This window comes from Triturus cristatus, chromosome 9, assembly GCF_964204655.1.
Source record: "Triturus cristatus chromosome 9, aTriCri1.1, whole genome shotgun sequence".
In the NCBI taxonomy this organism is placed as follows: Eukaryota; Metazoa; Chordata; class Amphibia; order Caudata; family Salamandridae; genus Triturus; species Triturus cristatus.
Window position 1 is genome coordinate 853,326,671 of NC_140592.1, and position 26,766 is coordinate 853,353,436.

The 26,766-nt window shown below is 48.1% G+C and overlaps 1 protein-coding gene across 2 annotated transcripts in view; it reads left to right on the forward strand.

Annotated features, from left to right (window-relative positions):
- Positions 1-26,766, forward strand: part of CDC42BPB (CDC42 binding protein kinase beta) — a 1,057,701-nt gene that overhangs the window by 341,300 nt on the left and 689,635 nt on the right. For both annotated transcript variants that reach the window (XM_085626326.1, XM_085626327.1), the window contains exon 8: positions 3,441-3,689. In XM_085626326.1, the coding sequence (XP_085482452.1) occupies positions 3,441-3,689 (249 nt within the window). The remainder of the gene's footprint in view (positions 1-3,440; positions 3,690-26,766) is intronic.

A 26,766-nucleotide genomic window follows, 5' to 3' on the forward strand; every position in this document is an offset into this window, starting at 1 on the left:
TTATGGGGTTTGACTTGATGTGCCCTGGGTCCCTGCCATTCAGGTTCCCAGGGCCTGTGTTCTTTTCCAAAACTGTACCTTGTACCCCCAATTGGCACCTCTCTGGCCACATGTCAGTCTCTTGTAAAAGGTACCGTGGGTACCAACGGCACTGCGACCAGGGAAGGACTATAAGGGCTGCAGCACTTATTGTGCCACCCTTAGACGTCCTGTACTTTTACACACACACACACAGCCATTTCAGGATGCGTGTTTTGGTGCAGAACAAAGTGAAGAGGCTACATGGCACACATCTGTGTGCCATACCTACAACCCACTGCCCTGGCCAAGGTCAGCCACCTCTGTGGCTGGGTGCACTATACCAGTGGTGAGGGCACAGGTGTATGAGCCCTGTACTCCTACAGTGTCTAGACCAATTTATAGACAAGTGCAGTAATGCCATTAAGAGTATATGGTGCTGGAAGTTTGTCATTACGAACTCCACAGCACCATAATGGCTTTACTGAAAACTGTTAAGTTTGGTATCAAACTTCTCAGCACATTATACCCACACTGATGCCAGTGTGGGATTTAACGAAAAATGCACTCAGAGGGCATCTTAGAGATGCCCCCTGAAAAACCACCAGACATGTTTCTGGACGCCTGGGGTGGGAGCCTTCACTCTCTGAGCCCAGAAACAAAATATTTCCTGGGCGGTTGTGGTCACACCACCTCCAGGCCAGGAAAAGACATCTGCGGCAGGGGAGCTTCAAAGGCCTTGCCACCTTTGTAACGCGACCACCAGCCTCTCCTGCTATCAGGAGCAGGCCCCTTCCTGTCTCCCCTCCATTTTGGCAGGAAGACAGGCAGGAACAATTAGCACAGTGCAGAATGTGTGCCCACCTCTGCCAACCCCACCACTCAGGTGGGGGAGGCGAGGTGAAGCCCACTCTTCAGTGCCCGCCCTCTTGCAGATGGCTGGCACCCTCCAATCAGGATTAGGGATTGTGCCCACTCCCCCACGTGTGGTGAGCACACCCAGGGTGTATTCACCCTAAGGTCAGTAGCCCCTTGGCTACTGACCTTGAGACCCCCAAAACGCCCCTAAATACTGTATTTAGGGGCAGCCCTGAACCAAGAAGAGAGATTCCTGCAACCTACAAAGAAGAGTGATGAAAGAAGATGCCCAGCAGAGGAGACTGCAGAGAACAAATGACTTGGCCTCAGCCCTACGGGCCCTTCTGCAGTTTCCAGAGATCCTGTGCCAAAAGTCGCCGTGACCTCCAGAACCCTGAAAGGACTGACTGCCTTCAACAAAGACCAGATCTCCTGTGAACAGCGGCTCTTTTCAAAAGAAACTACCAACTCAGACTCTGAGCCTGCTGAGGACAAAGAAACCCGACACCTAGAACCACAACTGCACCCGATGTCTATGGCCCGAATCCGGGTGGCCCACCGGTCCCAGCCAGGTCCCCCAGCGCTCCAGAGTCTGTGTCCACCATGGGTTGGTCCCTCCAGGACTCCCCGACTTCGCCTGCAGCCTCTGCACAGAGACACCCCTCCAACTGCGAGTGGCCCTGTAAGGGGAAATCCGACCTCAAAAGACACCCTGCATCCAGCCGCCCTGTGCCCTGGAGAAGAGAACCCAAGCTACACCTACGTCCCAGAGCCCTCCAACTTACCTGCCCAGCTGTTGGTTCCTCCTGGGAGACTTCCTGGAACGAGCCTGCAGCTAAACACCAAAACCGGCAATCCCCATTGAAAACAGGGCACCCAATGCCAAAACAGCACCCTGCACCCGGCTGCCCCTGTACAGCTGTGGGTGCACTTTGTGTGCTAAACCAGATCCTCCTTTGCCCTGAGACTAACACAAGGAGCTTTGCTCCCACAACCTTGTGGCCTGCTCGTGAGCACCCACCAACCGGAGGCACCCTATCTCCAATTGGATAACATTGGGCCTCAGCACTCTGTACCTTGCCGCCCTAGTGCCACTGAGGGTGTTCTGAGAGTGCACCCTTGACCCTGGGGGAACCCTGGTTCTAACCCCAGAAAACAAACTCCACAAAGAGGTACTTACCTGCAAAATGTTAACTTCATTTTCTTCCATAAGATTGCATTGACTGTTTTTCCTTAAAAAATCTTCTGTGTGGAGTTGTTTTGTATGAAACACTGAAAAACTGCAAATGTACTAAAAGTGAATTACTTACCTTTTGTCTCAGAAATGTCTCAGTGTGATATCTAAGCATATCACACTGAATAGAAAAATTTACTTAAAAGGTAATCTAAAAAGTAACATGCACAGTAATCTGTAAAGTAGCTAAAAAGTAATTTCGAACTGTTGACTTACCTGTAATTCAACCAACTGCATTTGAACCTGCATTCAACTGTAAATCACTGCATAAGATTTTGCAAAGTATTATTTCACTTAACCTGCACTAGGCTTGGCTTGGTTCTAGAAATAAAATAACTAAACAATATTTTTGATACAAACGAATTGGTCTGAGATCAGTGTTTGAGTTTGTGACATAATTTTTTGCCTGAGTGTGTACAACAAATGCTTAACACTACCATCTGATAAAGCCTTACTGCTCGCCCACTCTACCACAAATAGAGAGTAAGGTGCCATTTACTTTTACCTCTGCCTACCTCTGGGGTTCCACTGGACTCCGTACACACTATACCTCATTTTGGTATAGTATATACAGCCAGCTTCCTACATGAGTCCATCCTTACTGGGCTATGACACTGGATCACACTGAAACATAAAGCTTAAATACTTTGACTACTTTGTAAAGAAGTTGGTGCACATCTTATAATCGCAGAAATTCAACAAATGTTGCACTTGACTTATTATTGCCTAGTCCTATAAAGGGAGTGATTGTAGTGGCTCCCAATCAGATCACCACATTCAAAGTCCTGCATCAAACAAAAACACCCTCAGAAGAGCTTCCCCTCATTATTACAAATGCAGAATCCACCTATGCTGCTTCATAATTAATGTATACTCCTCCTCCCTTCTTCTCATTCAACCACCTCACTTCTCCAAATCCCTCCTATAAAGATTGGGAGGGGAGCTATGACCCTTGTGGCTCTTGGACCCATCGTCTTGAATTTCCCTCCCAGAACACATGCTTCAGTGGTCCCGTCTGCAGTTCATCAAGAAACAATTTAATATTCACCTATATCTAAATACCTAAACAAAGCCAGCAACATTTGATTGCACTAGTGGTCATTTAATGATATTTACAATTATTTTAAAATCGTGATGTAGCACATTCTGTGGCTGTTTTTTTCTTCAAATCACAGTTCTATTTTATACTGCTGATGTACAGTAAGGCTCTTGATGGTGCTGAAGTGGTAGTAGGAAAACCAATATTGGACACAATCTGTGTTTATAGATTTTACTGTGTCTACATTGTGTAATTGCCGCACTGAAATAATTCTTTAAACTTGTATTTTAGGAGCGTTTTCAGTTCCCATCGCATGTCCCAGACATATCTGAAACAGCAAAAGATCTCATCCAGCGACTGATTTGTGGAAGGGAGCGCCGCCTGGGACAAAATGGAATTGATGATTTCAAGGCGCATCCTTTTTTTGTTGGCATAAACTGGGAAAATATTCGAAATCTTGAAGCACCTTACATCCCAGATGTCAGCAGTCCGTCAGATACCTCAAACTTTGATGTAGATGATGATGTACTAAGGAATCCTGTAAGCTGTATTTTATATCATTAGAAAAATAATGTAAAGTTTTTGTTCCGAGCAAATATTAATTCTAGGATTTTTGTATCTGTTCAGATTACCCAGCCTGCTTTTTCTTTTTAAATGCCATTTACTTATCTTCTATCTCTAAAAATATTTGTGTTATTTTGTACTAAATTGGACAAGTAGGTTTTTGTTTTCAGACACTGTGATGTCAAGGTGTCCTTGGTATGCAGATCATGTCCTCTTTTCAGGTGGAGAATTCGTAATGTACCATAGACCTCCAGAATATTTACTTCCATATGCCTCTGTGAGTGCTAAATAGAAGCAATTATTCTCTAGTTGGCCTGAGCTGCTCATCCAGTGTTTTTACAAAGGCTATGACAGTAGAAGGAGAGGAATTCATAACTAGCCCTGTGTACATGCCTGGTTTGTCACAGTTTTCCCTCCTCAGAGATATCCAGGTGTTCTTGCAGCAAGTGACATCTATTCTTGAACAAAAGCCTTTTTGTAAATTTGACAACATTGCAGTCGAACCCTTCCTACATGATGTTGTTCATAGGGGGCACTGCACTGCTGGATCTGATGGTGGCAGGGCATTAGAAGATCAAATATACTACAGGTTGTGATATGCCATTTGAATGATCTGTTTCACTATCACCATGGTGGTTTCAGAGAGCTGGTAGTCGCTTGGTCTCTTGTAACCAGATGGTGCCTTACACCTAACTGAATTGTTCCAAAGCGTTATGGAAACTCTGCATAAGCGCCTCCTTTCTATTCTAATGCCAGAGGTTTCATAACTTCATATTTCTCAAGTATTGGTTGGAGGGATGTTTTGCACGAGTCCTCTGTCAAGGTTAAGCTACTAAGTTGCAAATTCCTGTTTCAATGTATTAAATACTAAGAATCCATACATTGGTTTAGCAGTTCATTTTCGATCTTTTTTCTTGTAATTCTTTTTATTGAAATCAAAAGAACATAAGCAGTATAACACAAAATACACATCGCATTGGTAAATTATAGTATTGATAACTTTCTTGTCAATGGGATACACACCCCCATTCCTAAAGGCCCACCCCCATCCCTTCCTAGGAGGCAGACACCCCACTAGGGCCCAGCGTTGAGGATGGGTGGAATGCATATTCCACCTCTGGAGTTGTTCCATCTCCCCCAGATTTTGGTCCATTTCTTTGGGCATCCCCTGCTCATATTGTTCTTCTTCAATCTTATCATTCCAGAGTCTTGTGATTCCTTTGGTCTCCTTTCCAATAAAGTTTCTGCGGCCAGTACATCCTCATGGCCTGATATGTCGTGGTTGGTGACTTGAGTTCAGGTCGTCTGTGATTCTCTATTTTTTCCATTTGCACCTTTTAAAAGGACATATGTTTCTGATTGAATTGCTTGAAGATGGGCTTGTTTAATCCACATTAGGGGCATTACTTTCAGGTGAATTGCAAGGGTTGGTCAGTACTCTTTCAACTTTCTCTTTGGGCACGACATGGTGAAATAGAGTATGCACAACCTTATTAATAATCATTCTTGTTTCTTGAATTTTAGTTCATCTTGATATTTTAAAATAACTTATTATTCGTTTTTTTTTTTTTGTTCTCGCAATTTCGTTTTTGTCTCTTTGTAAATTGTTTCTATTAAGACTTGACATTTTTCCATCCGATCATCTTTAGGTCACGCCCGACCCAGCGCATGCGCTGGTCTGGCAAGACCTATTGAGAGGGCTCCAAAAAGTGCTACCAGGCCAGCCTAGAGGTACAGTGCATGTGCGCGGGCACGCGCGCCGCGCTTTACCGTGATTACTTTCACTTTCGGCCGCTTTGATGTTTGATCGCGATCACTTTCCGCTTGGCATAGCCAATAGGTCTCGCTATTGGGACCTTATAAGTATTTAGTTATGCAACTGTTGCATGGCTAAACACTTATAAGGTCCCAAAGGCGAGACAAATTGGCTATGCCAATGCTTGTTTGCATGGTCAGAAGTTAAGATTGTGGTGCGGAAACAAGATCTAAGGTGGCAAATCTATAATAAACAATACCTGGTATATGTTACAGAGCCACATAAAACAGATCAACTGAGTTATTAACCAACGACGCTCACTAGCTTCTACTAACCACAGTTCATTGTGGTCAGATTCTTAAGAAAATTGAAGCTAATATAATGACAACATTTGTGGAGCTCATTTTAATGGTAACACCATTCAAGAGAATGGCAACTAAGGTAACAGAAATTAAACATATGTCATGGCTATGGAATTTACTTCTTTGCTCCTCTAATTCAATATACTGATACAATATCTAAATGCTTAAATCTTCTTTTGTCCAAAGGGGATGCTAGTCAAGATAAATAAGTACCTTTATTACGTACCTTTCTAATGCATATATCTAATTGCAGATTCCTCATATTTTGAATATTCCCTAGGTATCAGACTAGATCCGAACGTTTGAGAAGTACTCCTGTTTTCTGACAATTGGGTATTGCTCCCTGTTAATATTGTTCCGCTTTGGAAGTGACATCCGATTACACTGACGTCAGTTACTTTATTTCTGTCCTCCCAGACTCTGATCCAGAGCTACCCTTGTCTCTGATCGAGATAATGCTCTCCAAACTTGTCACTAAAATGATACCAGTGTGTAAGGGATTAGTTGCACCCTAAAACTACAGGGTTTAAGCCTTGTCGCAAGCAAATATCTGTGAAAGATCCCTTCAGGTTTATTTTTGGTTTGCAATGACTTTTCCCAGATATACCCAAATGCCATATGTTACCACGAGACAAAGCTTTACATCACCAAACACTGAAAGACTCCACGCCGTGACCAGTTGAGGCCAAGTGGAACGTCCCATTCCCGCTTCAGCAGTCGTTCCCTGCGGCGACTCTTTGTTATGCTAGCAGTCATTATGCAAGTCATATAAGAAGTATAAGATCTCCAACCGGGACTCTGCTTCTTGCCACCACTTTCGAACTCCTGAGAAGTCACGAGGAAGTAAACATGCCTCTTGGTCTCACTCCCGAACTCAGTCGCCTTCCAAGTCATTTCAGGCGCTTTGCTTGAGCCAACCCATATTTCTGAGGCCATCTGTAGCACTGCAGCACATAGAGAACTTTTGCGAACCAATGCTCCTGACAAAGCATTTTGCAAAATGATATTGGTCAAAGTCGCACCCCAAATCCTTTTGGCAGCAGCTGTTTGCCAACCCATCAGACTCAGAAACGTCCCTTTGGCACCCGCACGGCTCCCTCTCATGCACCTTCAGGCCCCAGTGAACCGCAAGGACTTCCAAATGAAGTCCCACCAGCGGGTTTACCTTCGGCACCAGCTGCAACCTCCGAACTTGCTACAAGGTTTGCACTGGCTTCGGTGCTGACTTCAGTCCCGGTGCCTTGCCCTGCTCTGGATCCCTCTGCATCAACAACTGAGGAAGAGGCACAACGATTATGCTCTCTAACTTTGAGTCAATATCGTCCCTAGCGAGGTCGCACCCAGCAGCCTTTTGGCTACCCATCAGACTTTGACACCCCTCCTTAAGATCAAGGGTGGGCTCAGGTAATCCACAACCTTTGTGGGAAGGATACAGGCAACGACCAACATGATGAAGGGGATGGCCCTGTACATCACTAAACTGATAACTGGTGTGAGGACCTTCTAGATGCCTGTGATCTGAACACTTCTATAGACGCTAGCTTGGTCTCACACCCTGGGCCTGCCACTGAGGAAAGCACCTCCTTTTATGTGGTGATGCAGAGGTCCGCATGGAGGTGAAAATAAATGTTTTCAAGCAGTTCACACAACCTAGGTAGATCCACTAAGAGCCACTTCTGCTTTTTAATGAGGCCTTGACAAATACACTGCTTTGGGCATGGGCAAAGCCATGTTCCAGGGCCTCCAGTAAATCGGCAACTAGCTCGGTGCCATCGCCCTACTCTGGGTGACCCAACACTCTTGACGTAACATTCAATACCAGAAAGTCTGGTGGATCAAGCATCCACCAAGAGTATAAACCTGAATATTTTCCCCATCACTCAACCGGACCGTGCAACTCATCAAAACCTTTGGCAACTGCATGTTCTCATCTGCTATCCTTGGCCTGCTCTCGGTCTGTGCCAGCTTCTAGTTTGTCCACTACTTCAACACACGCAAGGACTCTGCCCAATTGCTGCCTACTATTCCCGAAGGCTTGCGCACTTCTCTCATACCATCCAAGACCGCATGATACTGCAAAATTTGTCATTGGATGTGAGCTAGTCACTATGTACTGCCTAGGCTGAGCAATAGGTCCCAGTGTGGCACTCAGACATGCCTGGGTGAGCTCTATGAGCTGCTCCAGCAGTGTATCCAGTATTCTTTTATGGACATGCTAACCCTGCCATGAGTGCCAAACTGTACTGTTACAGGATTTTTTTGTTGTTTTGTCATAGGCAGACATGGATCATGCATGGGCACCATGCCATAGGATTGTCTCTTGGATTTCGGTCTTGTTGGACTCGGAGGGGCGCCCAAAGCGCTACCCTCATAGGAGTGTAAGGCTACTGCCTTTACCAGGACTGGAACTGCGTGAGCGTGGTGGTGGCAGCATACATAGTAGTGATCAGTAGTAGTCAACAGGCCCTTTTTATCGAATGTCACTGGAGTGAGGCCTAAAAGCTCACTCACTTTTTTAAAGTTCCGTTCTTGTGTGCTTAACTCACCCTTGGCATACATCCAATAGATATGCTGTGCTGCAGAGATAGAGCAGTACTGTGTTGTATGTTTGGTTCTCCAGTATTGTTTCTTTTATAGATTCACATGCTTGAATCTTCCCCGTCGTCATGGTCGACTGTTACGTCAGCGACACCTACTATGTTGACGGTCAAGACGACGATGGCGGCCACGCTGACGGCATGTGGTGATGGTATCTCTGTCGTCGACCGCTGTTAGGCCATCTCCGTCGACTAGAGTTTCACCGTCTTCGGCTCAAGAGGTTCGTTAACCGCCGACAGCTATCCTCCCATCGACAAGGGTGAAGATTGGTCTGCTTCTGAAACCGACACCTTCCCTGATGCATTATTTTTAAAAGGTTTCTCCTCTGCCTGCCGCCTAGATTTTCAGGAGTCTGAAGATGATGGACCCTTCTGTCCTGCTTATAGTACTTCGCAACTCCAAGTGAAGTGTCAGGACTCAGAAGATGAAGAGATGATGGAGGATCCATCCACTTATCTGGAAAGAGACTACCCTTTTTCAAATAGGGAACGTCCCACTTCTCATTGTTTGGATGCTTTCCAAGAACACCATCCATATGAGGAGCCAGAAGAACAAGCTCAAGAACCCTTCATTAATGACCCCATATCATTGGTGTCTGACCTCCGGCCAATGCTCAACGACTACTATAAAAGATTTCCGGAAGCAAATTCTGCTCCACCTCCCGCTCAGGAAGTCACCCCTCCAGCATTGCGGGTGCTACCTTCACTGCAGAAGAGCAGCACTGTAACAACTCCTACTTAGGTTCCTGCGCAAAGTCAAGATGATGATGACCCGCAGTTGGAGGAAGGGGAATTGCATTTGTGCCAGGTTATCCATGACGAGTGGGATGACTATACAATCCCCACGCCACCCTCAGCCAACTCTCTGCCCGCAGATATCAGCGGGTTTCACCATCTGCTAGAGCGCGCCTCCAGGCGCTTCGACCTTCCCATGCCCGTTAAACAAATCAAGTGTTTTTTTATATGATTTTAAGCCTACTACATAACGTTCCTCTCATTACATCCCCATTGTGGACTTCTTGTGGCAAGAAGGCTTGAAATTTATGAAAACGCCAGCTTCTATTCCTGCTGTGGTACCAAAGTTGGACAAGAAGTACAAGGCACCTGAAGACTCTCTTGATCGGGCATTCCCGGCCTGATTCGGTCATTATGCAGGCAGCTCAAAGGTGGTCAAAGAATCCTTCCTCTCCGTGCTCGACTCCCCCTGACAAGGAAGGATGCTTTTTGTATAACATCGGCAAAAGGTTCTCCGCTTTGTCAGCCACTGCTATCAGAGCCTCCAACGCCTTAGCTATCCTTGGGAGGTATGACCGCCAGATGTGGTTCGACATCTCAGCTTTGCGGTGAGGTGCTATCGGAGAGTGAAAAGTTGTCCTTGGAAATTATTGACGTGGCCATGGAAATTTCGTCAATGGCCTTCAGACAGATGGCAGGAGCAGTGGTAATGAGACGGCAGGGGTGGCTGAAGGCTACTGCCTTTTGACCGGATGTTCAGGCAAAAATTCTCGACATGCCTTTCGATAGTGAGTTGCTTTTTGGGAAGCATGTGGATGAAGTTTGCAGTCAATCAAAAAGGATACGGAGACAGCTAAATCCTTGGTAAACCTTCAGCAAAAAGATTTTCTTCTTTCAGAGGCAGAGGTCAATATCTCTCTCTTCTTCAGCTTCAACAACGTTTCTAGCCCCATCACCAACAGGGTTTTCGTACACAGTACTCTTCTCAGCCCTTTCGGCAAACCTCAACACCAACCTACTCTAGACCAGCCGCACGTCGACGCCAACCATCAGGAGGTAGGGCTCAAGATTCTAACAAGAGACAATGAGGTTTCACATGCCCCTGCTACCGCAGTCCAACTTCAAGTCAGCCTCATTTGCTCCAAATTCTTCAAACAATGGAAATTTATATCTTCCGACAAGTGGGTGTTAGACGTATTTTTCGATGGTCACACCCTGGAATTTGTTCAACAGCCTCCAAACATGCCTCCACAAAGGACTTCTCATCGCCATCTCCGTAGCCTCAAGAAGAAGGTCCAATCAAGCAGGCAATCGAAGAAGTGCCGCCCGATCAACACAATCGGGGGTTCTATTCCCACTTCTTTTTGATAAAAAGAAAGACGGGAAAATGGAGGCAATTAATGGACTTAAGATCACTGAACAAGTTCATCAAATCCCAACCTTTCAGAATGTTATTGCTTCAGGAAATTCTGCTTCTAATGGATACAGGAGACTATAGGTCTTCACTGGATCTTCTGGACGCATATTTTCACGTTCCCGTTCATCCAAAACATCATCAATTTCTGAGGTTCACTGTGGCAGGGTGCCATTATCAATTTCAAGTACTTCCTTTCGGGCTGAAATCGGCTCCAAGAGTCTTCACCAAGTGCTTGGCTCTGGTGGCGGCCTTTCTACGTCGAACCGGTCATCAAAGATTCCCTTATCTAGACGACTGGTTGGTCGAGGCCCCATCGCTTCAAGCCGCCAAGAGATCGGTGGACTCCTGTTTCCAACTCTTTCGCTCCCTGGGACGCAGAATCAACTGGGAGAAGTCCTCCCTGGATCCCTCCAGGTCAGTAGTGTTTTTAGGAGCATCTCTAGACACTACACTCTAGATAGCTTTTCCCACAAAATAAAGAATCTTACGACTGCAAAGGACAGTAAGGGGTCTGTCCACAAAAAGGTGCGTTTCAGTAAGGACTTACAAATCAATGCTAGGGATGATGTCATCCTGTATCCCGCTGATTCCAAATTGCCGCTTAAGGATGAGGCCTCTCAAGGAGGAGCTCGACGCTCAATGGAGGCAATCTCAAGGCTCATTTGAGGACGTCATATCAATCCTTTCAAGGATGGTCTCTGCAATGTCCTGGTGGATGGTCAAAGACAATCTTTCACAAAGTCTCTCTTTCCTCATGAAGAAACCAAGGTTGGTCATATCAGATGCTTCCATGGACGAATGGGGGGCTCACCTGCAAGGATTGCAGGTCCTGGGAAAATGGTCTGTCCAGGAAGCTGTGTCACATAAATTTCTTGGAACTCAAAGCGGTCTTTCTGGGTCTTCAAGCATTCCTGCCAAAAATCAGGAGAACATCGATTCTGATCCGTACGGACAACACCACCACCATGTTTTATCTGTTAAAGCAGGGAGGGACAAGATCTCAGACCTTCTCGATCCTGGCTTTACAGATTTGGTAATGGCTGATAGACAACGGCATATCGATTCAGGTTCAGCATGTGCCAGTAGTCCAGAACAATTTGGCGGATTCACCCAGCAGAGACACAAGGCAGTATCACGAGTGGGAACTAGACAACAAGCAGTTGCAAAAGGTTTTTCACTGCTGGGGATTACCAACCCTAGATCTGTTTGCTACATCTCTCAACAAAAAATGCCGATCCTTCGCCGGCAGGTTCCTTCAACCAGGTTCTCTGGGAAATGCCTTCCACTTCTCATGGGAGGGAGCGCTCGCCTATGCATTCCCTCCATTTCCTCTCATTCCAAAAGATCAAACAGGAACCTTGCCGTGTCATTCTAATAGCCCTGGCGTGGGCGCGGCAATACTGGTTCACAGAGCTGTTTTGCCTATCAAGGTGTTCTCTGATTAACTTGAAACCAAGAGAAAATCTCATTTATCCAGTATTAGGGGTGTCTTTCATATATTCACATGCCTGAATCATTCCCCGTCGTCGAGACGGGAGCCTCCGGTACATAAAAAAGTAATGTCCTATAGACATACATAGAGAAAAATAGGCCTAAGGGCCTCGCCTTAGTAGCCTATCCTAGTCCTTATGTAAAAAGGACCAAACTCTTAGAGCCAGCCAATCAGCTATCACCTCCCTCTAGAACCTTCCTGGCAGGAGCCTCAGTCCCTCAGATTTTCTACCGCACGTTGTGCTAGGGAGTCTCCAGCCTGAGTTCTCCTCAGGATTTCTTTCAAACCAGATTGTTCACTTTTTTGGTGACTTTCTTCTTCAAGGATTGAACGCAGACCACTTCAGGCCTCTTATTACTGCAGTGAGTGTTTATTTCTTCTACAACTCCTGGCATGTCTGAATCCCAGAAGAAAGCACTTTTCAGGGCTTGCTCTTCATGTGGGAAGAAGAGGCTTCATGTGGACGACAAGCATGACCTCTGCCTATATTGCCTTTATCCGGACCACGTCCCTAAGGACTGTAAAATATGTAGGTCTTTCCCTCACAAGACCTTGAGAGACAGAGAGGGTCGTCTGCTTATCTGGCTGGACAGGCTCAAGGACAGGGAGAGTGTGGTATCCTCAGAGGCGAGCTTTTCCGGAACCTCTGAAGTCTCCCTGAAGCGGCCGAGAGTGACGTCTCCTGGCCCCTCAGACGCTCCTCCTATGAAGACACACAAGAAGTCTTCAGAGGCAAGATCTTCAAAATCTTCAGTGTCTGACAAGGACTCTCTGACTTTCAAGAAGCCTACCCTGTCCGCCAGCAAAATTGCGACACCTTCCTCAGCGCAAAAAAGGGCACCAGGTCATGTCTCCACAGCGACGACAACCGTGTCCACAACGACAGCGTCGTCAGTCTTCTCGTCGACGACGACCACCCCTTCATCGTCGTCAGCAGGTACTCCTATTTCGTCTATTATACTGCTAAAGCCGTCGTCGACGTCTAAGTCATCGTCGACGACGAAGATTGTCCCGTCGACGACGACATCGTCGATGAGGAGCCCACCGTCGACGGAAGAGTCGACGACGAGGGCGTCGACGACGAGGGCGTCGACGACGAGGGCGTCGACGACGAGGGCGTCGACGGTGGGCTCCTCATCGACGATGTCGTCGTCGACGGGACAATCTTCGTCGTCGACGATGACTTAGACGTCGACGACGTGTTTAGCAGTATAATAGACGACGAGGGCGTCGACGACGAGGGCGTCGACGACGAGGGCGTCGACGACGAGGGCGTCGACGACGAGGGCGTCGACGACGAGGGCGTCGACGACGAGGGCGTCGACGACGAGGGCGTCGACGACGAGGGCGTCGACGACGAGGAGAATATCGTCGACGGAGACACCGTCGGCGAAGACCATGCCGTCGACGACGGGGAGAATATCGTCGACGGAGACACCGTCGGCGAAGACCATGCCGTCGACGACGGTATCGTCGACGGGAAAGTCGTCGTCGTCCATTGGTATTTCTGAACCAGGGCAGAAATCCGAACTAGTAGGAATGTCAGCACGGAAGACAGCAGGGGTTCCTGTACAGGTATCTGCATCTGGCAAACTGACCAGACCACAGATTACACCGGAACCGACGTCTCCAAGTAAGGTGCAAACCAATTTGCCTATGGAGATTCTTCAGAGTGAGGAGTCGGAAGAAGAGCTCTTTGATCAGGCTACTTCCCCTTCTGAGCTGTACGTCAAATGTCAAAGCACGGACGAGGAACAGGAGGAGATGAGCGGGCAGGAACGCCCCGTCCGGGAACAGGTTCGCACGGAGGTCACCCCGATGGTATGCCTTCCCCTGTCGATCGTTAATGACCTCAAATACCTTATCCGGGACTACAAGCAACGTTTCCCGGAATCGTCAGCACTTGGACACAGGGGGCCCAGTGCCTACTACAAATCCACCAACGACAGCCCCAAAGCAATCACGACCAGCTACTCAGGTCTGCCACGAGAAACCGCCACCTCAGGTGATAGTCATCGGATGAGGAGGCTGAGGAGATGGAAGAGGGGGAGGTCCAGGAAGACCAGTCGGACCAGGATGAGGAGGAGGAGTATGTGGCATCCTCCCCAGCTTCCCCACAACCGCGCCAAGCTGATTCACCGCCAGTGGATATTGGCGGTTTTCATAAGATAGTTGAACGAGCAGCGACGCGGTTTCATATGGTCATGGAATCGACGGAGACTGAGTGCTTCTTGCGTGACTTTAAGGAGCAGACGAAGAAGACGACGAAGTCAATCCCAATCATTGACTTTCTCTGGGACCAGGGAAAGAAATTAATGCTGACGCCGGCTTCCGTACCTGCGGTTGTTCCACGCCTGGATAAAAAGTACAAAGCTCCATCCACGGCGCCAGCCTGCCTTAATGGACACCCGAAACCGGATTCGGTCGTGACCCAAGCGGCCCAGAAAAATTCTCGTAATCCTTCCTCTCCTCTGTCAGCCCCACCGGACAAGGAAGGCAGAAAATTGGACACAATTGGCAAAAGGTTTTCGACCACTTCGGCAATGACCATCAAGGTGGCCAACTCCATAGCCCTGTTAGGGCGTTATAACCGCCAACTTTGGGAGGATATAGCCCCATATTTAGCAGAGCTGCCAAGCGCAGTTAAGGAGGAGGTCAAGGCACTACTTTCAGAGGGCCAAACCTCGGCGGCCGAGATCATTGATTGTGCCATAGACGTGGCCATGACAGGCTTTCGTCAACTGGCTGGGGCTGCAGTCCTGCGCCGGCAGGGATGGCTGAAGGCAACATCGTTCAGGCAGGAAGTGCAGACGAAGGTGCTGGACATGCCCTTCGACGGACAACATCTTTTCGGAGATAAAATTGACGAGGCGCTCCAAGCTATCAAGAGGGACACTGACACGGCTAGAGCGCTTGGAACCTTGCAGGCAAGGAATCAGTCCTTTCGGGGCAACAAATCTAGAGGCCAGTCCTCCTACAGAGGATCCTACCAGAATAAGTCCTCGTATTCCTTCCAGAATAAGACCCAGTACCAGCGGAAGCAGCAACAAGGTCGGCAGTCTTCTTATGGAAGATCTAACTTCAGGGGTAAGAACCAAAAGAGGGGCACCGGCGGACGCCAGTGACCAGTTACTCCAGCCAGTCCAGCTTCCATCTCCCTCATCAAAAATTGGAGGAAAATTGACCCATTTCCTGGAAAATTGGCGCCTCATCACCACGGATCGCTGGGTACTCCAACTCCTAAGATTCGGCCATTCCCTAGAATTTACCACCATCCCACCTGCAACCCCTCCCCGCAGGTTCCCACACAAACATCTGCGACTGCTACTCCGGGAAATATCGGAGATGTTGAAGAAAGGAGCGATCGAGCGGGTTCCATCGGCTCAGAGGGAGAAAGGATTCTATTCTCGCTTCTTTCTGATACGCAAGAAAGAAAAGAAGTGGAGGCCCATTCTAGATCTCAGGGCACTCAACTCTTTCCTGAAGAGTCAGTCGTTCAGGATGGTGACGCTCCAAGAAATACTAGGCATTCTAGAAAAAGGAGATTTCATGACATCCTTGGATCTTCAGGATGCCTACTATCACATCCCGATACTCAGGGGGCACAGGAAGTTTCTACGTTTCGAGGTGGCAGGACAGCACTACCAATTCAAGGTCCTGCCGTTTGGCCTCAAATCCGCTCCGCGGATTTTCACCAAGTGCCTTTCTCCTGTGGCAGCTTTCCTGCGTTAAATGGGTCACCAAGTCTTCCCCTACCTCGACGACTGGCTGGTAAAGGCACCCATAGCTGCAGGCGCAACCAAATCCTCCGACGCCTGTACCAATCTTTTCCAACATCTAGGATTGACTCTCAATCTTCAGAAATCCTATATGTCCCCAACAAGAAGCATCCCCTTCCTCGGGGCGACCTTGAATACGGAATGCGCGAGGGCATTTCCTTCAGAAGAAAGAAAAAACAAGATAATATCGCTGGCCACGGCAGTGGCATCAAGGAAGTCCCTAAGAGTTCGCACCTTCAAATCACTCCTGGGAATGATGTCTTCTTGTATTCTCCTCATCCCTCACTGCAGGCTTCGGATGCGTCCATTGCAAGAAGCCCTCACGAACCAGTGGACTCAGAGTACGGGTTCGTTCGAAGACATTGTGAGGATAACACCGCGAATATCCAAGAGCCTCGAATGGTGGAAAGATTACAGGAATCTGTCTATGGGACTGCCGTTCCTGCTTCCAGCAGCGCCACTTGTGATCACCACCGATGCATCTCTGGCGGGCTGGGGAGCTGTCCTTCAGGACCTCAGAGTAAGTGGCAAATGGTCAGATCAGGAGCAACATCTCCATATCAATCTTCTGGAGTTGAGGGCTGTGTATCTAGCGCTGCAAGCCTTTTTACCACGCATCCAGAACTCCCAGGTGCTCGTCAGAACGGACAACACCACGACGATGCACTATCTAAACAAACAGGGAGGAACGCGTTCGCTCACTCTATCACGCGAATCGCAAAAGATCTGGAACTGGCTTGTTCTCCATGGGATCACTCTCAGAGCGGACTATGTCCCGGGCAAGGACAACACCATTGCAGACGCCCTAAGCAGACAAAAATCCCTCTCCCACGAATGGGAGCTCGACGAGAATTCGCTAACACACGTATTCTCAGAATGGGGAGTCCCAGGAATCGACCTGTTCGCCGCCAGGGAGAACGCCAAATGCCCAAGCTACGCAAGCTGGCATCCCCAACCAAGGTCGCTCGGAAATGCCTTTTCCATAGGCTGGTTCAGCGTATTTGCGTACGCTTTTCCGCCGTTCCCGATGATTTCCAGGGTCCTCAGGAAGATGAAGGCGGAGCCTTGTACCCTGATACTAATTGCCCCGTTCTGGCCGAGGCAGCACTGGTTCTCGGACCTTCATCGCCTCTCCATCAGGACACCGATTCGTCTAAAACAGCACCCGAACCTGCTGACAATGTCCAACGGGCAGGTGCAATTCCCGAACCTGCAATCGCTCAGGTTATCGGCCTGGCTCCTGAGCACAGAGAGTTCTGCCATTTAAACATCCCGCAGGACTGCAGGGACGTGCTAGCAAAAGCGAGGGCGGACAGTACCAACAAAACCTACTCTCTCAAATGGAAACGCTTCTGCGTATGGTGTTTAGAGAAAGGCCTGAGACCACTCCATATCACACCTGAACAGATATTGCCATATCTACTACACTTGGCAGAGTCGGGATTGGCGCATGCATCCATAAAGGTGCATCTGGCGGCAATTTCACGTTTTACCAGGACTTACAAAGGCCCGTCTCTCTGGTCCAGTAGGCTTATCAAACAGTTCTTCTAGGGACTATATAGGTCCTTCCCAAGACCTCGACGGGTCCCACCGACGTGGCACCTCAACTTGGTCCTTAACCAACTCATGAAGCACCCTTTTGAGCCCATTCATCGAGCTTCCATCAAGTACATCTCATGGAAAACGGCTCTGTTGCTCGCTCTAACATCTGCCAGGAGAGTCAGCGAGCTGCAAGCTCTCTCCATTCAGGAACCCTTCATGCAGTTCAAACAGGACAGGCTGGTGCTGAGGACAAATCCCAAGTTCATACCGAAAGTGCCTTCAGACTTTCACCTCAACGAGCCGGTGGTTCTACGTTCCTTCTTTGCAAACCCTACCACGGCAGCAGAAAGGACACTCCACTCTCTGGATCTCAAAAGGTGCCTTAAGTTTTACATAGACAAAACAAAGAGCTTCAGGAAGTCATCACAGCTATTTGTGGCCTACAGTAGGCCAAGGTTGGGTATGCCTCTAACAAAACAGAGCATCTCAAGGTGGATCTCCTCAGCAATAGCATTCTGCCATAACGGGGCCGGACTGCCTTTAAGAGACAGGGTGGAAGCGCACTCCACCAGAGCGATGTCCACATCAGCAGCGCTGTTCGCTGGAGTGCCGATTTTGGACATCTGTAGAGCGGCGACGTGGAAGTCACCGCACACCTTCTCCAGACACTACTGCCTAGATGCCGAACTTATGAAGGATGCGGCAGTGGGCCAGGCGGTGCTTCGCCATCTATTCCAGTGAGGTGAGCCTTCCAACATCCCGCCATCCTGGTATGCACATTCTTTACTGATTTACTGTTTTAACGTATGCCAATGTTTCAAACTGATATGGTAATATGTGTATTATCTAAAATATCTATATGGCATGTTACATCAGAAATGTGCATAATGTATTGCTAACTACTCTGATTCAGGCATGTGAATCTATGAAAGACACCCCTAATACTGGATAAGAAACGCGTTACCTGTAACAGCAGTTATCCAGTATTGGTGTCTTTCATAGATTCACATGCAACCCTCCCGCCTCCCCTGGAAGGACTCACGTCTCTCTCTAACTATATTACGCCTACCTAGCTTGGTGCGTACGAAAATCTGAGGGTCTGAGGCTCCTCCCAGGAAGGTTCTAGAGGGAGGTGATAGCTGATTGGCTGGCTCTAAGAGTTTGGTCCTTTTTACATAAGGACTAGGATAGGCTACTAAGGGGAGGCCCTTAGGCCTATTTTTCTCTATGTATGTCTATAGGACATTACTTTTTTATGTACCGGAGGCTCCCGTCTCGAAGACGGGGAATGATTCAGGCATGTGAATCTATGAAAGACACCAATACTGGATAACTGCTGTTACAGGTAAGTAACGCGTTTCTTCCATGAACCAGGGTCAAGTAGTTCACCTCCAGGTTCGCACGCTTTAACTTGACAGCCTGGCTCCTCATCACATAGTGTTCGGCTGACTGACAATTTATGAGGAATGCCAAACAATACTACAGAATGCTCGTGCTCCCTCCACGATAAAATGTTATCCTGCCAAGTGGAAAAGGTTCTGTATATAGTGTGCTACAAACTCTTTTGATCCGCTTTCTTCGTCACCTGAGGACGTTTTGCTTTATCTATTATCTCCTGCCAGGCTGGTTTGGCGCATGCATCCATCAGGGTTCACTTGGCGGCAATCTCCCGGTACAGACGTCGTTCTGGTTCTTTGTTCCTGTGGTCTAATAGACTAATAAATGAGAGGACTTTTCAGGGTTTATCCTCCAGTAAGACCTCTTCCAGTACAATTGCAGTTAAATACTGTCCTGTTGCAGCTTATGAAATCACCTTTTGAACCTATTCACAAATGCGACTTAAAGTATCTCTCTTGGAAGGTAGCCTTCCTGTTAGCTATCATGTCAGCAAGACGTATTAGTGAAATCCAAGCCTTAACCACAACGGAGCCTTACCTTCAATTCTTTCCAGACAAGGTGATTCTTCGGTTAAACCCATTTTGCTTTCCTAAAGTGCTCTCAGCATTCCGTCTAAATGAACCAGTGGTTTTGCCCTCCTTCTTTGCAGCTCCTTCTCCAGCTGAGAGAGCACTCTATTCTCTGGACATTAAAAGATGTCTGAAATTCTAGTTGCAAAAGACTCAACCGTTCCAAAAGTCTACTCAGTTACTTGTCACTTTTTCTGCCCCTAGGATGGGTCAGACTTTGACGTGGGTATCTATCGCTCGTTGGGTCTCATCAGTTATTCTCTTTTGCCATGAGAGGGCAGGCCGTCCTCTGGTTGCCAAAGCCACAGCGCACTCAACACGTAAGGTGGCAGCTTCCTCCTCCCTGTTCACTGGGGTGTCCTTGCCAGATATCTGCAGGGCAGCGACGGGGGCAAACGTCCATACCTTTACAAAGCATTACTTCTTGGATGCCTGGCAGAAGGTGGATGTGGCAGTTGGTCAAGCGCTTTGAGGCGTTTATTCGCATAAGGTATGATGTTTAAGCCTGTTCCCTACTATATAAGTTTACTGTTTTTGATAAAAATTTTCAGATATTCTCGAATATTTTCCATTTTTGTATGTGTATATATATATATATATATATATATATATATATATATATATACACACACACATACATATATATCTATCTCAAAGAAAGACCACTCGGTTAAAAGTGACCCAAGGACACAGCGGGGATTATTTCAGGAGCCCTTTATTCACAGGTTGTTGCGCAGCATAATGCATTTCGGCTTTTCTAGCCTTCCTCCGACGCCGCTCACACCCAGATGGTACCGTCTCCCTCCTTTGTTTCCTACGGTGCTCCCATTGGTGGGAGATCAGCTGACCCTGCTTGACTAGGAGCAGCTGTAATCAAATGTGAGACTACAGCTCCCAGCGTGCAATATCTTGGTAAGTACCACAGCAGGGTTGATAGAACTTGCAGTGAGCGCTGAAAATACCATGTAGGGGGGGGGGCCATGTAGTGGCAGGTGCCGTCCGTAATTGAAAGTGTCCTGGGTTCCCTTGAGTCCCCAACGCCCAAGCCACAATTCCGGAAACAGACCGGGCCGAGGAGAGCGCTGCAATGAGCCCTCTCCCCCGTGAAGTCACAGTCTGCCTCCTGGCAGCGGCCACTGGCATGGCCTGTTCTCGTGGCGGTCCCGGGATAATCAATCCCTTGATGCGTGAAAGTTCGATGTCAGTGATTCCCAGGACTCTTGATTGGACAGGTCCTTGTACCGCGTTCCTGGCCTCTGCGGAATTATATCAAAGAAAGACCACTCGGTTAAATGTGACCAAGGACACAGCGGGTATTATTTCAGGAGCCCTTTATTCACAGGTAGTTGCGCAGCATAATGCATTTCGGCTTTTCTATCCTTCCTCAGACGCCGCTCACACCCAGATGGTACCGTCTCCCTCATTGTTTCCTACGTTGCTTCCATTAATGGAAGATCAGCTGACCCTGCTTGACTAGGAGCAGCTGTAATCAAATGTGAGACTACAGCTCCAATCATGCAATATCTTGGTAAGTACCACAGCATGGTTGATGGTCCAATTGAAGGCAGGAGCGTTGACCGTCCACGCTTGCACAAATGGTGTACTAAATAAACCCTTTTTTGTCTAAAATACCTGTGGGTTCTCTCTCCGGTGCCGTGGAACTCTCGTCGAGTGGAGGTGTGGAGTTCTGTTGAAGATGTATATGTCTTTTAGCATTCATATGCACTAGTGTGAATTCATGTTAAGTGATTGTTTTCTGGGTCGCATGGTGGGATGCTTCACCTTCCCGCTGCCTTCGGCCGTTTGTTTTTGTAACTGCTTGCTATTCTGATTCAAGCATGTGAATCTATAAAAGATACAATACTGGAGAAAAAACACGTTACTTACCTGTACACTGTGGTTCTCCAGTATTGATATCTTTTATAGATTCACATGTGACCCTCCCTCCTCCCATCTTCAGGTTCACCTTCCATACCTCTTCATTACCTAAGGCACCCATGCTCGAAATCTGAGGGTATGGTGGCCCTGCAGGGGAAGGAGATGATATGGTCTACGCTCTGATTGGCTGGAGTTTGGCTGTTTCATAACGCTGGTTATTGCTTACTAAAGTTAATGAATTCTTATGGGCTTTTCAATGTTAAGCTTTAATATTGCTATTTTATTGTTACCATGGGACTCCCGCCATGACGACAGTGATGATTCAAGCATAAAAGGTATCAATACTGGAGAACCACAGTGTAAAGGTAAGTAACTTGTTTTATTCTGCATGTACTCAGTGTATGTATGCTTGTGAGGAATACATGACACTTGAGATGCAGTGCTGCGCAGTGCATGCGCAATGAAAGCATTGGCTAGGTGTATGTTCTTACAAGAAGGGTGAAGTGTTGTGAGGTGTGCGCACATGGTAAGTGTCTGTTTGTAAATAGCATACCCTGGTTAACCCCTTCGGCGCTCCTGACGGAACGGTTCCGTCATGAGCGTCGGTTGAGCTGTGCTCATGACGGAACCGTTCTGTCATGACCACGCCCGCGCAAGAAACGGTCAGCGCTGAGCGGGAATCGGCGCCGCATCGAAGGGGTTAAATATAGAAAAGCTTCAGTGTGGAACAGTGCACAAAGACTGAGTGTGTGTTTAATACATTTGTACATCTAAGGGTACAATGCACGGAGGTACTAATGCTGAACAGTCAGTGTGGAGTGAATGTACCCTAAATAAGCATGCAATGGTACATTACATGGAGGACCCTTGGTTACAGACGCATTAGTTTATTGATGCATTCCTGTGAAGTGGGGGAGACACTGTGAAGAGAAAAAGCAAGAGACGCCCAGTACACTCAAAAGACTGCTCTTTGATTCAGTGATAGATCACAAGAAAAGGGCCTGGACACATCTCAGAAAGGGAGATGGGCTGATAAGGGTATCATAAGGAGTAGGCCCGGGGGCCTGGAATTAACCTTTAGATGAACATATCACTGTGGCTGACAACCAGTTGTGAATTCTGGTCATTCCCATGAATTGTGTTGTGCGACAATCAGCTTCAGAGTCTTGTCTGCTGCGACAGGCAGGTTTCTTTTGTCAACCCTGTTTTTATTGAAATTTCTCAGTGCGCACAACAGCATATGCAATATAGTCAACTTCCTGTAGCCCAGAGTGTTAAATCTATAGGATAACTCAGTAGCCTCTCTCCGAAGAAGTGATCAGGACAACAGTCGTAAGACAAAGATACCATTGTGCAGCCCCAGAACAAACTAACAGTGTCCCCTCTAACCCCCCACCCCCTTACCCAACCACAATGGTACACGGTAATTTCATCAATATGTTCCTGAGAATAGAGTCCACTAGACCGGCCACCAGGTAGGTGTGCAAGCTCCCCTGGGGGCCACCTCCCTCCACTACACCCTTCTGGTATGTAACTTCTAAAATTGGAAGAGATAGAGTGCTCACTTTGCCATTGGACATGCACATAGAGGAAGCCACTGTGATAGATATTCCACCAGCGGACCACATATATATTCAATTTTTTTAAGGGAGTCAAGAGAGCACGCCTGCCATCCGCTCTATGATGAGGACCTACCAAAGACGGGAGTGCCACTGAGTCATAGATGGTGCTTCTTTCTGTTTCCAGGCTGCTGCTACTGCCATTTTCGCAGACCCCAGGCATCGCCATAGAATAGATTTGTCGCCTACTGTCTGACGTTTGAGGGTATCCGCCCTCAGGCTCAGAAGTGTTGAGCCCGTTATGGGGTAGCCCAGGATGTGTTTGATTTGTGCCAGTAGTTCTGACCAGACAGGCCTGATCGTTGGACAGTCCCGCCAGATATGTGTAAAGTTGCCCCAGAGCCAGCATCTCCTTCAGCACAGGTCCGAGGTCTTAGGGAAGATCAGTTGTAGTTTCGTAGAGTACAAGTACCAATCGTATAATACTTAATAGTGGGCCTCTCGCATCCCCATCGACTGATCACATTTATGTATATCTGTATATAGTTTATCCCACAGTTTTTCCCGAGATTGCCTCCCCCAGGGTGCGCTCCCAGAAGGACTTGTCTCGTGGTTGGGTGGTGTGGAGTATAGAGTGCAGTATCATGTAGATGAATGATATAGTACCCTTTTAGCCACTCCCCGTCTTTGCCAACCGTTCCACTATCTTGAGGTGTCTAGTTGCTGCCTCTGACAACCCCGCACATAGGACTGAGTGTCTGATCTGGGTGTAGTGGTAGTGCTCAGTAGCAGGTAAGTGAAACTCCCTCTGACAGTTTCGAAGGTGAGAATATCCCAGTTGTGGAAACGATCCGTGACTGTATGGCATCCCCCCCTCCCTCCACGCGCCATAGGGACCCGGTACCTGTGCACCTTTAAACATGGGGTTGTAGTGGATAGGTTTGAACAGGGACGGAAAGGTGGTTAAAGAGGAGGTCCTGTTGATGTCATCCGAGACCTTTAGTGTCACTTTTGTAGGGGTGCTCAGATAAACATTTGGTGGCCGCTCCACTTTGGGTTTCCACAATAGATCCCAGATACACCTCCCTGCCACCGTCCTGTCCATGTGTAGCCAATGTTTGTCGGACTCCCGGCCCGACCACTCTGTAATCACCCACAGCTGGGTCGGCTTTATAATATAGATGCATGTCTGGTAAAGCCAAACCCCCCTTGTTTTTTGGGAGACGGAGTTGTCTATAAGGGAGTCACGCCCTGCTGCCGTGCCATAAAAAACGGATAATCATGGCCTTTAATGTAGCTAAGAACCCTTGATCCAGCTCGATCGGGAGACCTTGAAAAACATACAAGAGTTTAGGTAAGACCATCATTTTAACCGCATGGATCCATCCTACCCATAAGAGATACAGGGAAGTCCACCCCTGGAAGTCTGCTTTCAGCTGTAGGAGGAGAGGGGGGGGGGGTAGCTAGCCTTACAAAGATCCTGGAGTTTAGGAGTGATCTTTATTCCTAGGTATGTGATGTATTTTTTGACCCATTGGAAGGGGGTGAAGGTGACCAGGGATTTCATCTCCCTCTGTGGCAGTGTACGGTTTAGCAAATACGATTTTGTTAAGTTGACCCAGAGTCCCGCCACTCACTTAAAATGTTCCAGCTGTACCTACACTGCCTCCAGGGATGACCCAGGAGTACCTACTGATAACAGCAGATGTCATCCGCAAAAAGGGATATATTGTGCTCACCTGCCCAGAATAGGATGCCCTGAATAGCGGGGTGTCATTCTTAATTTTGCTACTGGGGGTTCAATACTTAGGGAAAATAGTAGCAGCGAGAGGGGGCACCCCTGGCGCGTCCCTCTTTCTAGAGAGAACAAGTTAGAGCCCACCCCATTAACCAAGAATTGGGCTAGGGCAGGCATAGTTGGCTCTAATCAAGGCAATAAATCGGGCACAAAATCTGTATCTCTTCATGATGCGGAATAGGAAAGGCCAGTCCACTCGGTCAAAAGCTTTCTTGGTGTCCAACGCCAGCAGGATAGCCGGAACTTTTTTTCATTTGCTTTCTCGACCAAATGAAAGACCCTCCGCAAATTATCATGTATTTGTCGGCCTTAGATATAACCGGACTGGTCCGAGTGTATCAAGTCTGGCATGAGGTTTTCTAGCCTGCTGGCTTTGACTTTTGTATAGATATTGGCATCCAGATTGAGGAGCGCTATCGGGCGATATGAGCTGCATAAGTGAAGATCTTTACCTGGCTTAGGTAGCACCGAGATAAGGGCCATCTCTCATAGAAGTAGTCACTTCCCCCGTGTCCGCAATCGAGTTGTAGAGGCTCACCATATGCGGAATCAGTTCTGTTCTGAATGTTTTGTAAAAGTGTGACATAATCCCATCAGGCCCTGGTGATCTATGTGGCTTGAGACTAGCTATGGCCCTGCTGACCTCCTCTGCATCTATCAGCTCCCCCAGTATTGCATTCTGTACTGCAGACACCTTCTGATGGATACATCTGCCTGTGCATTGCTCACCTTTTGAATATCCCCTGCGCCAGTGTTCAGCGGAAACTTTTTCCTAGCTCTCCACGCCGACGAGGTCGTCACAATACCACGACTCTACTCGCGACTCCGCATGACGTCATCGGAGCCATAAGAGAGCCTCGTTGGCGTGAGGAAATCAGTTTCCTTTTTCCGCGCCGTCGATGTGTCAAGGTTTTCTGGGACTGGGTGTCGAGTTACTTCGTTGTTTTCTCCAGTTTTAACTGTTGCTTTGTGATGGCGACTTCGAGGAAGTCAGGATTTAAGCCCTGTAGAGAGTGTGGGGGGTCATATGTCCATCACTGACCCCCTTGAGGACTGTTGTGGTGTTTGTCATCGGACCACGGCGTGGAGGGCTGTTCCTTTTCATGGCAAAAGCAAGGAAGGAGAAGAGAGGGCGAAAAAGGTCCAAGTCAAAGTCGTCGACGTCGCATGCTTCGAGGTCGAGGAAACACAAGAAGAAGAAGAGGAGGCATGACTCTGCGCCGTTCGTCGAAGGGGAAGACTTCGAGATCACCTTCTCCGGCTCCTCGACGTCGTCAAAAAGACTTTGTGTCTCCTTCGCCTTCACCATCTCCTCAGGGGACTCCAGAAAAATCTCCTTCTCCAAAAGGTACTCCGGTGTGGTCGCCGACGCCGAGGGGCTCTCCGGAGTCGGAGGACTTGCCAGTTCAGGATGATCCTTCTCCTGTACACGAGACTGGACCTGTGGCTCCGACTGTGGATCCGACTGTTCCGACGTCGGATGCTCCTTGTATGGATACTGACTCTGCTTCGTATCCTCAGTTTCCGACTCCGGGTTCAGATCCTACGCATTTTTAAATGCAATGTATGGCATGTTTGTCATGGCAGCCTTCCCCTCCGGAACACCTTCGGGTCCTGTGGGTCTGCTGGCCTTCAATTTGGGCGTGCCTCACCATTATGCCCAGGCACCCTTCGTGCCTTTTATGCCGACGGCGCAGTCATGGCAGTTTCCGGCTCTGAGATTTTCGACGCCATATATGGAGTCCCCGGCGCCGTCTGGTGGGCCTTCCTCTCTGCCTCATACGGCACACCGGCTCCGGAGCAGTCTGGCGCAGTCAACGCCGCAACTGAGGTTGCGCTCGAGGAGAGAGGCGCAGAGGCTGTTGGAGGAAGAACAGTATCAGAGAGAAGAGATTGAAGAGAGTGAGATAGAGGAGTCTGTCGATGATTTTGAAGGGCTTCAGGAGGCGAGTGGCCTGGACACCTCCCCAGAGTGGGAGTTTTCTTCTTCAAGGGCTTCTCCACCTCAAGAGGTAGGTCCATATCATACTGTTATCAGAAAGGCTGCGGAGCTCTTGGACTTGCAACTGCCTACAGCAGAATATAAGCCAAATTTGCTCTCAGAGGTTTTGCATTCGCCATCTTCGATAGTTGAGCCGCTGTTGCTTTTTAATGAGGCTATCCTGAAGGTG